Raw genomic sequence first — 13,858 nt, 5'->3', positions numbered from 1 at the left:
CAGACAGACGTTTATCACAAATCTTTTGCTGCATTTTCAGCAGTTTGTCACATTTATTTGTAACTTTAGCTTTATTTTTATAATGTGATGGAACTTTCAATTCACTTACATGTATTGTTTTAATAGTGAGCTAATTACATTTTATATCCTGTAACACTAAATTTAAATTTAACTTTGCATTTTTAGATTTTCATTAATGCCTTTTTTTAATTATTTTTATTTAGTGGTTTTCTTCATTTTGTCCCCATTTTGTATGCAGATCTGACACACATTTACCCACAGTCATACTGACACAGACTCCGGCATTCAAGCGTGAGGTCCTTTAAACACTTAACATCAATCCCAGTTTGAAGGAGAGTTGGCGAGCGCATACATGGGCAAGACAGGAAGTAGTGACAGATCGGCCGTGTAAATACTCAATCTGCAGAGACACGAACATTTTCAGGCATCTGCATACATGCAGGAAGACATCTAGCTCACGCTGCACTTACCATGCACATAGGCTCACGCGTATACAGGCTTGTGCAAACACGAGATGTCACCCTGTCTCTTTGGCCGTTCCATAGCCTCCCTCTCATTTATGGGATATCCCTCTAGGCTATTGATAGACATTCTTTTAGGCAGGTTTGTGGTTCACCCATGCAGAAAGAAAGCCATAACACTTCCACTAGTCCCATTCTCATGGGGAAGCATGGTGTGTGCATGCGTGTTTGTCTGCTTAGACTGTAATTAGATATGACATTGTTAATTGCATTACTGCAGATGAACACATGCTTGGATATGCAGGCAGAGAACACAAATTATTGTTTGCAACCGCTGCATATACGGTTCTTTTTTCCGTATATAGTCCAGTATTCTAATCCAAATTCTAAGCTTGAAGGGCAGTTTCCCTGTCGTTGCACAGAGTCTTTGCCCCTCCAGGGAGACTGCAGACCAAGAGCAGCCATTTTTCTGCCGTGATGGCAGTAGTGTTTCCTATACTTAGTACTTAGTACTTTCTCCTGTATTCCTCCAATGTCACAAGTCTTTGAAGTGAAGAGATTTGCTTGCAGTTGGCTAATCTGTGAATCCAAAACACTGGAAGTCACATGACACGACCGGATTTCTTTAATGATTTGAAGGTGATGTTAAATCATAATGGACCGTATTTAGCTAATAAATGTTCCTGGTCGTATTGTGTGAGAGGCATTAATGGTTTATACTCTTTTATTATATGTAGCAAAGAGTTTAAACAATACAAAAAATATTGACCATGCTCTGTATTTTTACCATGTTCAAGGTGGGATGGAAAATGTTTAGATCCTTAGATTTATATTTAAAGGTTCCACATATATTTTGTAAAAAGAAAAGGCTCATTTTTGTTTGCACTCCTAGTGACTCCGAACTGCTACAATATATTATAATATTGTAATAAATCGAGTCCCTCTGTCTCTGCTGCCTGGGGATATGACAGTAAAGGAATACTAAAACTGTCTACTTGTCCTTTAAATTCGATAGTGTTTAGATGTAAAAGTCACTTGCTCTGAGATCCACACACTCTGTGTGTGTGTGTGTGTGTGTGTCTGCGTGCGTCTGTGCAATGAATGAGACTGCATTTCTGTTCCTTCCAAGTGGATTTAAACACATACACACACACACACAGGCACACATGGCATTTCCCTCTAGCCTGCTGACATTTGCTCCTTTTTGGGAGTACAAACTCTCCGCCGCCAAAACGTTTAGTACCCTCAACTCGGCTGTCGCTTCAGGTGTCCTTTCTAATCGCCCGACAGTAATTAAAAAGAGTGGACCTTCCCTTGCGCACGCCCACTAACATTTACGGAGAGCAGACGCTCCTGACTGTGTGTTTGATGCTTTTTGGCGGTGGGACGTCCCTTCATTCCTGGTTAATAGATACTAAATATTTGTTTCTTGCTGACAGAGATTGCTACTGTCCTTCCCCATTTTCCATAGTCATGTCATAACAGCCCTTCTCGCGGCCGGTCCATTACCAGACTCCAGCGGCGTTACAGCTGCTTTATACTGAGAAGTATTTTATGTGATCACTTCCCTGAATCAATTTAGGCTCTTTGACAGCTTTCTTCTAAAATGAGATGAATTTTCAGAGGCTTTTTGTTTTATTTGGTTCAAGTGTAAGAGTTTCTCGCAATGTTGTTGTCCAGAAATGCGTCTGAAGCCTCCTGGGCCTAAAACCCATCATTATACAGCAAGATAAGACCACCTCGGAGAACGCAGGCTTTCAGCGGCTTTCAGCAAACAGCATTCTTGCGCTTTCCACCTGCATTTCTCTCTTTCGCAGGTCATCGTGGCTCTTTCTCTGTCTGCCATGCACACACATACCCCTGAGAGCACAGTAGACAGGTTAAAGCCGGCAGTTCTAGGGCTTTGGGATTCAGCTAACGGCTCATCAATTTTCTTTATTACCTGCTCTGGAAAAAAACGAAGTCCTCAGTGCAGGGAGAGGCTATTCTTAGATCCGCTGCCAATTCCCTTCCTGAATGCATCCACTCACTCTCCCTCCTGTTTTTACACACTCGTTCTCTCCCTTTTCTTTGTTCATTCATATTGCTGATTTACTTGTGGAGCTATGTTTGTGAGCAAAATGGCTGCAAACACCTTGAGTGGACTGCGTTGTGACGGAAAGATTTGGCTTTTTCTACTCTAGAGGCTTCAATTGCTATCATCTCTGAATGCATTTGGTAATGGGTTTGTGATGGGTGAATTTTTACATAAATGTTCTGGGTTCAATATAAGTTAAGTGCTGTCAACTGCATCTGTGACATACTGTCGATTTACCAAGGAAAATAATTTCGACTCGTTCCTCGGGTTGTAAAAATAAGCAGAAATTGTTTGCAGTAATGCACTTACAGTCAGGATTTCTGAAGCAAGCCATTGTCAAGTTAAAATATATATAGTTTTGAAAGTTTAGCCACAAGTTTAAGTGGTGTTGCTTAACAATTTCAGAATTCCCTCATGATTGGTCCAAATTATACAGTAAACAAAAGATATTAACATATGCAAAATATGCATATGATCAAGGCCTTAAGGTTTGTGGGAACAGTTTGAGTCATACATACAATAATGACAATAATAAATTTTTTTATTCATGGGTAAAATTTGGCAAATTGAATGTTAAATAATTATATTATTAGTATATTATTACCGGTATTAGTACTTGCTTGTACATATTTTGTTAATCACATTTCTGCTTTTCAACCCTCAGGAATATCTTGTCCCATAGACTTCCTTTGTACCTGCATTACTGTATATGATTTTTTTTTTTTTTTTTTTTTTGACACAAACTGATGGGTGAATCCATATTAATCAACAGCTTGTCACAGATTATGTCCATAGAGCTTAACTTAAATTGGTTTATTCTAATAAAATAGTTTTTTTTGTTTTTTTTGTTGCTTTCTCTCCCGATCATTTGGTATGTATTTGACGCAATTCCCCGAAGGCTTGGTGTTACATCTGTCATTGAATGTAGGCAAGTGTGGAGGTTGTATTATTTGTGTTTGTAGTGTTCCTTGGGTTCTTTCATGCGTGTGTGTTTCTGTTACTTCTATGACATCCGATTGCCTGAAGAGTTGTAGCGGGCCGTTACGTTAAGACCCCTCAGCATCAATCACGTACAGCTCCCCTCCATTGTCCCAGGCTATCAGTCTCTCATGACGACCCCTCCTGACCCCTGTGGACCCGTAGGTTTAACATCCAGACATAAATCTAACCGTGTCGGACTGCACACAGAGCCATTTTGGGTTGCTGTTACAGAAAGCCACAGGCTCGTTGACAGAAAGAGCCATTTCTTCAGCAGAAAAGCAAGCGGGCTCTTTTTCATGTGCTGTCAGTGTGTGTTGGGCCAGAGAGCGAGTGGAAGTGGTTCAGAGCCTGCGATTCTATTAAACACGGCTGCACATGGCCAGGTCTGCACTGCACGCTAGCACAAGAAACTCAATCAAGAATTGATCGGATTGAATCCGAATCAAATTACGGTGTCAGATTCACCTTACAACTTCCTGTTTTCAGTAAATCAGTCAGAGTGAATGGTCACGATTTGAACATCTTAAAGGGATAGTTCACCTATAATTGAAAAGGCTGACATGATTCAATCACCCTTATATTGTTTTAAATGCATATGATTATTTTTTTTGTCTTCCATGGAAAACAAATGGTTTTCAAAGGGTTGAACTTGTCCCTCTTTGCCATGCTATTACAATGAATGCTTCATTAAGTACAGAGAATGTTTAATGATAGCTTTGTGTGACCTAGTTTAAAACTTGACATCACCATTATAGCTTTTCTTGACACATTTATGCAGTAGCAATGTCAGATTCATGATTGTCTTTTTTTGTAATTTTTTTTTTATTGAATCAGTTGGTCAAAGGAAATGAACAGATGTTAAGGTTTTCAGTGAAAAATACTTCAAGGGTTAGTTCACCCAAAAATGAAAATTCTGTCAGTAATTACTCACCCTCATGTTGTTCCAACCCCGTAAGACTTTCGTTTATCTTCGGAACACAAATTAAGATATTTTTGATGAAATCTGAGAGCTGGCTCACTCCTCCATAGGCTTATGGACACTATAACTTGCTGGCCCAGAAAATGTATTAAAGACATTGTTAATATAGTCCAAGTGACTCCAGTGGCTCAATCTTAAGTTTATAAGAGTCGAGTCTTTTCATGTAGTGTAATAGCGTAGCGCGTCTGTGTTGCACGTCACCACGTAGGCTCACTATTGGGTGACGCTAGTCATGTGTGTGATACGTGGTGACGTGCAACACAGACGCGCTACGCTATTACACTACATGAAAAGACTCGAGGCCCAGAGAGAAGGAAATGAAAAGTGGAATAAAGTTGTTATTTTTGTTTGTTTTTGCGCACAAAAAGTGTTCTCGTCGCTTTATAAACTTAAGATTGAGCCACTGGAGTCATTTGGACTATATTAACAATGTCTTTAATAAATTTTCTGGGCCAGCAAGTAATAGTGTCCATAAGCCTGTGGAGGAGTGATCCAGCACTCAGATTTCATCAAAAATATCTTAATTTGTGTTCCGAAGATGAACGAAAGTCTTATGGGGTTGGAACAACATGAGGGTGAGTAATTACTGACAGAATTTTCATTTTTGGGTGAACTAACCCTTTAAATTTCACTAAATTTATCATTCAAATCTATCATATAACTTCAGAAGACTTGAAATACTATGTATGAACCACATTTGTAATAGTTTTATGGTTCTTTTTTATGGTTTGTAAGCTCCAGTCCCCATTCATTGTAATTGTATGGAAAAGAGAAACCTGCAGATTCTTCCAAATATCGCCTTTTGTGTTCAACGCAGTAAAGTAAGTTGTACGAGCTTGGAATGAAATGCGGGTGAATAAATGATGGAGATTACAATTTTTGGATGAACTATTTCTTTAAAGTGCACTTTTCCTTTTGAATTAGGAGTTCTAGAGTGATTTCTTTTGCTCTACTCAAACAGACAGGCATTTTGTCTACCCTCAAGGAGTTGCACTGTTATGTAAACACGTACTCAGGCTTCACCTCCTCTTTTCATCTTTCTCTCATGCGCTTCTCTTTCTCTCTCCTAGCATGCATCTCCCTTTTCTCAGTATTTCCCCTCACTCTGTCTCATCTGTGCCGTGGGCTTGCAGCCAGCCATGTTTTGTGTGTGTGTGTGTGGGGGATGTGACTGGTTTTAGTGGGCTACCAGGCCTCCTTCAGGACATAAGTGTCCCCCTATAGAGCGGCTGTCGATGTCAGTCCAATTTTTCTCTCTTTGTCATCTTACCTCCTTTTTTTTTTTTTTTACTACCTGGCTTCTCAGTATCTCCGTTGTGTAAAGACAGCTAAACGCCGATGTTTGTCAGATGCAAGCGAGTCGATGAGCAAAGCTGCGAGAGGTGGAATATTCGATTTGAGAAAATGAAGAGGCTGCTTAACTGTAGTCATGACAACCAGGCATCAAGACATGCTGGGTTAAATAAAGTGGATTATTTTGCTTTTAATTTGCACACATTTGTGTGTGCTGACTCCTTTGCAGAAAGAAACATAAAGAAGGAAATATTAAACCTCTTTATGTCAGGGTTGTGTAAACACGGTTTATTTGATAAATGGATTTGGGTGAAGACTTCACTTGAATTCCGCGTCTATCCCAGAAGCCCTCTGTCATGACGGAGTCTGATTAAAACATATGTCGCATGTGGTTATTTCATGCGGTGAAGTGTGGGCAGACAGCAGGTAGGCAGGCTAGCTGGAAATAAGCCGCTTTAAATAGCTCCGCTTCTAGTCTTTACTGCAAATGAATACTGATTTGAAAGGCTTTTATTTTTCTCAGCTTTGTACAAACATCAGGAGGTTTGTTCAGATTGGAATGTCAGAACTCCTCCAGTGCATTCGATTCTTTCTTGAATACATCTTCCTTGTACTGGGAAAACAAAATTGAGTCTAGGGATGGGCAGAATAGTCAACCACTTGTTCTACAGCCAATTTAGCTTTAACATACTTGCTGGTGCTTTGAAGTTGGCATGAAATATAAATTCACCTTATCTCTTTACTGCATGCATGTTTTTGATGTTATTGTGAATAATTTATCCATGCATATGTTCCATTTGTTTAATTTTTTTGACCTCGCAACTTTTAATCTTCTGGTGAAACAATGCTCTATGGCAACGTTTACCAGACTTCAATCATTTAGTCTGCTTAAACCCTGCTCCTTTCTTACAATTGACTGCCAACATTTAAATCCGCCTCCATCCAATCAACAACCAATAGATGGAACAAAATCCCGCCCTATGTTTTGTCTTTTTTTCCCCACCATTGACAGAATTTTCTGGCTTTCTTTATTTTCACTGTTATATGGTTGGGGCGCTATAACGCATCTTCTGAAAGAGTACTGAATCTCCTGATCAATACACATGCGAAGAAGATGCAGAAACAAGCAAGATCATATGTAATCTCATAAAATAACATGATCATCAACATTACACAGCATATAAATTAAAACTGCCTAATGCTAATGAATGAAATGTCAACCCAAGACGAGCTATAGGACTGTGCAAGCATTAGGGGTGTTGATGGACTCTACTCCATCTATGTTTTGATTATCATTCTGAATCTGATTTGGATGTAGTCTTTGACAAAAACATGATTTTCTTTTTTTTTTTGTGAAACTTACCCACATTCAAGTGTTGATAAAGAATGCATGCATTTTTAAAGCAGAGGGTCTGTTCTTTTGATATATTGCATGTTCAGATATTCATACAACAAAATATACTGGGGGCCATGACATTTTTGTGAAAATGATCAAAAACGCTGGATGTGGCTGGCAGATTTTTCAGATTGATCAGATGATTCTAGTGGCTTTATGCTCAACCTTGTCAGCAGTTTTTATTTTATTTTATATCCATCATTTTGTTTTCTTTAACTACATTGTCATCTTTTTGCGATCTTCCTCTAATGGCTGTGTGTAAAGTCAACATTGGAGCAGAAAGTCTGTGCTGTTGTGTAAGGCCCCATATGCTGCTGCGTTTCCCTGGGGGCATCATCTGCGCGGGTGGGTAGTCGCGAAGTGTGCCAGACCCCTCAAAACCAGCCTGGGTTTTTTGCGCAAACAGGCTTCATTGCCATAGTTAACCCCCACAGAAATGGTGCTAAACCACTTAGCATTTCAACACCAACGCCGCTGCGACGGGGAGCCAGAGTTTCTGGTGATTTCTTACCTTTACCGTGCAGGAATTTCAGGCTGGTGGGAATTTGTAACGGCTGACAGGAGGGCGGTGACATTAGCGGTGTAAGCCGCGGTATAAGCTGCGCAGCCGCCACTGCATCCGAACAGCTGCTGTCGGTGATATGAGGCTGAAGAGAAGCTCCCCGCATGCTGACATCTCGCAGCTGTTGATTCCCAAAGTGCCATGCCACCTGGGCACTTTTAATGCATAAATTTATCCGCTAAGTAACCACATCCAAGACTCCACGTCCACCTCTGCTCCACACACCCCTCCCGTCCGCGTTCACCCAACGTCACCCCATCTTAAGTTGGTTGGGTTGGAAAACGCCGCATTTATCCAGCTTACAGTGTTCTGTGTGTGTTCAGATGAGTGTATGACTGCGTGTGTGATTATGCTAAGTGAGTTTATAGCGCTAGCTCAGTGTTTGCAGGTTAAGTGGATGCTGACAGTGTAGGTCGCTTGGTTGATGTGTTTGTCAGCGTCCCTGAGTAGATTGATGTGGACTTTGGGACGCCTGATGGATAGTCGGTCTGCCCTCTGTCACCGGATAGACCCGTGTGCTTGCGTACATTAGAACCAGTGAAACAAATGTTGACAGTGAAATCCCAGAGTGTTTTTTTTTTTTTGCCTTCTAGTGCAATGGTGCTTTACAATCACATAAGCATGAAATATGTTTTCTCTCCTTCTCTCTCGCATTACGCATGCATGCATTTACCTGGAAAATACATGCAATCTGTCACTGGTAGTTCTCATCTTAAAGGGTTAGTTCACCCAAAAATGAAAATTCTTGTTGTTCCAACCCCATAAGACTTTCGTTCATCTTCGGAACACAAATTAAGATATTTTTGATGATAGGCTTCTAGGTAATTGTATTCTGCCGGCCCAGAAAAGTTAGCAAAGACATCGTTAAAATAGTCCAAGTGACTACAGTTGCTCAACCTTAAGTTTAGCAAGCGACGAGAATACTTTGTGCACCCAAAAAATATATATAACAGCTTTATTCAACTATTCATTTTCTTCTGTGTAGGCCTCTGATGTGAGTTCACGAGAGCGCCACGACGCATGCGTGAGAACTGAGATGATGTCGCAGATGGGTCTCGATGTAGTGTTTAAAATGGTTCTGAAGTGTGTTTCCTGGATGTCTTTATCGTGAGAAACCAACAAGAAAACATAAAACTGCCTTACTTTCACACTTTCCCATCAAATGATCGTGAGCGTCATCTTCTCAGTTCTCACGCATGCGTCGTGGTGCTCTCGTGAACTCACTTTGGATTTCAGAAAGCATAACTAGACCCTGTATGTTTGAAATTTCTCATTGGGCAATGGATGTCTATTGTTCTATTATGACATGATCATTGAAAATCAATAGATTTGCAGTATAAATGTGTTTAATACCTCCCAACGTGCAGTACACTGGTGCACCTCCCCATTACTGTAGTACTTAGAACCATCTGCGCTCTTGCTAATCTTGTTAGCATGCACAGTAGCGAAACAGTCCTGTCATATTCTGCGGTTGGGTCCCGTGTCCTGCTTCGATGTAGGCGTCCGCTGGGGTCAGAGGTTATAGCTGTCAGATGTCAATCAGGAGGAGTTCAAACGAGCAAGGCTTAGTGCTGTTGTCATTCATGGATCTTTTTACATTGATTTTCTTTTCTTTTTTTCTCTCCTCCCAGCCCTCTGAGGGAGCACATAGCCATGCATGCTAATCGGCTTTGTGTTTTAGTTGCGAACAGACTATGGTTGCATTTGGTCACGGTCTTGCTACTTTTATTGATTATTTTTAATTATATTCATAATGTTTATTCTAATTCTAACTTTCTTTGTTTGTTTTAATGCCATATGTAGAACTCTATAAACAAGCGTTTCAAAATAGATATTATGTTTAGGGGGGTTGGAGATAAATGTAATGCGTTACCAATAGGGTGACCAAAATGACCACCAGATTTTAGGGTTCCTCCACACCTGAAATCCTAATTTAACCTTTTGCTCAGGCTTCCCAGTTTGTTATCTTCTGCAAAACATGCACTCAAGATCATGATATCAGTGACATCATAAAGAATGCAAAACGACTATGACAAAAGCTTTTCTGCTCAGATCATTCTCTTGTGGTTGTGCTTGTATCTATATACAGGTTGTCGCATTTGTATTGTATTTCTGCAGTGGATGAATCATTAGTTTGGTAATGCATATAGACAGCATATCCATCCACAGATGGTTTTGTTGATTCTGGTGTAAAAAGGCATTGGACGTAAAGGCATGTCTGTCTTGTTAGTCATTCCATACTGCTAATAGCTTCATCAATATGCACAGACGAATCGAGCAGATGGACATAATGGGTCGTAGACCTTAATTGACTATGCTAAAACACCCTGATAATGTATCCCACCTCTCCGATTACCAGTCAGTTTTTTTTTTGGTCTGTGTGTGGTGCCTGTATAGTCCAGCACTGCATAACCCACGTGTTTAGCTGTCGTTTAGGGCAGGCCTAATCAGACTCTGTGTAAGGAGGTATGGCTGTGTATCTTCTGAAATCCATCTGCAGCCTTTTTCTTGTCCTAACCTTGGTAGATATTTAGCATTTTCCAGGTGTGGTGGACAGCATTCTCCAGGCCTTTTATTTCATTTAATGTTTTATTTTGTATTATTGTTTGATCAATTACCATTTATTTGTCATATGCATTGTTGTGCACATTATTTAGAATAAATGAATATTTCCAATACCCTGGAAATAAAGTAGGTTTCAGATGTTTAATGTTAACTTCTGTCAAGTTTAAGTGTTTTTTTTTTCTTTTTCTTTTTCTTTTTATATCAAAGAATTGCAGTGGAACAAAGAGTCTCCAGACTGCTGGGTAGATTTACTGAAGTATTTCCTTCAATTATTTCACTTTGAACAACAATAGCACTGCCAGCAAAATTGCATGCAAATATTCTCAGAATTTAATAAACCATCTGTTTATTCCTATACTTGTTCTGTAATAGAAAGAAAATAAAAGATTTGTCTTTAAATATACACCGCTAATGGCCAGAGAACCTCTTAAATTAGATATTTTTTCTCACAATGCGGACAAATGCCCCCCTCCCCCATAGCCCCGCCCCCATCGAGCTTGCATCTTGGTTTTCCAAGTATCCAATTTATGCACACTTTGTGAAAGAATACTGTGTGTGTGTGCGTGTGTGTGCTGGATGACTCTGCCGTGCCATTATGTCTCGCACAGAAGTTTCAAAAAGAGCCTTCTCTTGAATTAATGAGCCTTTATTTCCAAAGGTGCCTTCATTATGAATATAATGAATGCTTAATTGATTTAACCAAGTATAATTTGATTAATAATAAAAAGCATGGCTTTCTTAAGCATTATTAGATGGCTGTGACAAAATGAAAGGCCTTATTAAAAAAAGCTGGATTAGCCCAAGTTTTACTATCTTTGTTTTGCAGGAAAAATATATCCTGGTTATCTGCCTCAGGTGCAATGACTTATGGGTATTGTAGTTGCAGTGCAGCAGTGTTTGATGCATATAACTCTTTTAGATGTAGATTAATTTGGCAGGTAAATTCAGTGTGTTCCGGTATGAACTTGGACTATACATTTGATTCTTTCCCTTTGGCCCTGTGTGTTTGTGTGTGTATGCGCTCTGGGTGTTGATGGGGATTCGCTCTCACTGGGCGGAACACACTCTATTGGAATTGACACGCTGTCACCTTTCATCAGCGTTTGGAACGGCCCCCTCCCCTGAACTCGGTGTGTGAGAGATGCAGTTTTTATGAATGTAACTCTGCTGTATCTTTAGTCCCTGAAGAAAAGTCTGACCTCTCCTTGAGTGCTCAACACAACAGGGAAAGTCACACTAACATACTATTAGGCAAAAACTGCTGCTTACAACGGCTGATACTACTACTAATAAAGCAATAAGCCATTAAAAAGCATGTGTTTCTGTTATTTCAACCAAGGTAATGCCTTAAACCTTTATTATAATTCTTTAAATACTCAAACTTTAGAAAATTGACGAGCAAATGGCCTGAGAAAATTGTTGACTACAACTGTTAAGGAAAGATTGGTTCATTGTGGTTTCCAGGCAGGATTTAATAAATTCTTTCATTAGCAAAATTTTACAATGAGGAGGCTTTTGTTGTATTCATATTGAATGTGTGATTTATCACAATTTTACCATTGTTTCAAACAGTGCTTATTCAATCAGAGTTTAGAGTCTCTCATTAGCCCATGTTAGAGGTTTTCGCTCATGTTTCTGCTTCTAATGTTTGTTTGTTTTTGTCCTTTGAGGACTGTTGTTAGCTTGCAACAAAGCTGTCGTTTAATTCGTTCTGTCTCTCACTCTGTCACACTTGTTTTTTGTGGCTTATTGCTATGGATTTAGGCCACAGGCAGCTCAATGACAGAATACATCACAAATCCTTTCTCTTCGTGACCCCGCCCAGCAGCAGTCATATACCTGCACTCATGTGGAACAAACAAGAATGGTTGGTTGCTCACAGAAGGTCATTTGCCCAGGGTGCAGTGTGTCTCTTTGAGTCAGAGTGTGTGTTTGTGGCTTCTTTTGTGCTTTTGCAGAGAAGGATACGTGAGAGAGTTGGATTTTGCATATGTCCGCCTGCTCGCGTGTCTCAAGTGCCCTTGCCTCTATGGCGAGTGTCAGAGGTCACATGGCCGCAGGAAGCGCAGAGTCTGCACTGACCGGCGGTGCCAGAAATGACACTGTGACAGTCGGCATAGTAACGAGTGTTGACACTCAAATCTGGGTGACTGCAATTTGTCCTGCAGGTTTGGTTATAACTTTGTGTTACTGTGCCAGGGCATTGTGGGTAGTGGGGTTAGACTAACGCCCTTGCTGTGGAGCGGTTTGCAGAGCGTGGCATGTTTAGATCTTCATTAACCTGGCCGTTTTTTTCCCCAAGGAATCATTTTCCTCCATTTTTTTCATTTTCCTGTTTTGGTCACACCTCTAGGGAAATAATCAGATGTAATTGGGTAGTTTGACCCTGTAGTTTATCATTTGGTTGGCTGGGTTTTTAATGCTCACTTTTTTTTCTGGTGGTGGTGGTGAAATTGGACTGTAAATGTTGGTCCTGCAGTCCTAGTGGACATAATTAGCTAAAACCAGCACTTTGAACATATAAAAGTCTGGTTTGTAATTAGCTTCCTCCCTCTCGCTGGGAGAAAAAATGAAATAATGGAATAACGGGTAAAACTTCAATAGCTGATGTACATCATTTGCTAATAAAGCCTCCAAACTGAAGTAAAGGGGCAGTTGCGTAAGAGCCTGATAATTCGTTATGTTTGTATTTCGTAAGACCCATCCCTCAGCGCTTAGTAAGCAAAACAAACTGCTTTGACTGCACGCAGGGGCTCTTTTCTTGACACTTCATAAAGCATTGATAAAGTAGAGCTTCTTGCCCTTCGTTTTGGCACTATGCTGAAATTCGCACACTCATATTCGTGATTTGCAACCGCAAGTCTTAATGAGCTTGCTCTTTCTTCATGATGCTCTGCCCTCTGTCTCTTATGGCGTTGCTCAAATCTAGCCAATACCGCCTGTCATCCGTGAAGTGCAGAGGTCATTGTGACCTTGTCATGGGTTGGTAAATGTTACCAACCCATCATGTGAAGGGATTATCAACAAACGCAGCATACACACTGATACCAGCCGATGAAACCACTCAGATCTGGTTCAGTCAGAAATGTTAATAGGTTTAAGTGAACATGAAATCAAAATTAACCCCATTTACTTAATAATGTATAATGGGTTGCAAAGCATGTTAATTATAAGACTGGTGCATTGGTTATTTTTAGATCCTGTTTTAAACTGTGGAAAATGTCTATTTATCAACAGCTCTGGGCCAATTACGAAGAGAAACCAAAAGAAGAGGTAGCTCAGCTCACGGAGGAGAAAGAACGTGTGGCAAAATACAGATCCGTGTATGTCACCGAGATCACAGATGGAATGCACTTCTATGCACAGGACGTGGAAACCGGTGAGTGCTGTCCTCATTTCTTAAACCAATATATAACAAATACACACACACATACACATGCATGTATATATGTGCATATGTATGTATATATGTATGCAGGGCTTGACATTAACACCCGCCAACCCGCCAAATGCGGGTGGATTT

The 13,858-nt window shown here is 40.2% G+C and overlaps 1 protein-coding gene across 1 annotated transcript in view; it reads left to right on the top strand.

Moving 5' to 3' along the window:
- The window catches only part of snd1 (staphylococcal nuclease and tudor domain containing 1), a 176,705-nt gene that overhangs the window by 129,683 nt on the left and 33,164 nt on the right, over positions 1-13,858 (top strand). Inside the window, exon 18 of the mRNA XM_082167808.1 lies at positions 13,573-13,714. Within this exon, the coding sequence (XP_082023934.1) occupies positions 13,573-13,714 (142 nt within the window). The remainder of the gene's footprint in view (positions 1-13,572; positions 13,715-13,858) is intronic.

This window comes from Leuciscus leuciscus (genome assembly GCF_965113295.1).
Source record: "Leuciscus leuciscus genome assembly, chromosome: 4".
Lineage (NCBI taxonomy): Eukaryota > Metazoa > Chordata > Actinopteri > Cypriniformes > Leuciscidae > Leuciscus > Leuciscus leuciscus.
The sequence above is the reverse complement of the archived record's forward strand: the minus strand, read 5'-3'. Positions and strand labels throughout refer to the sequence as shown.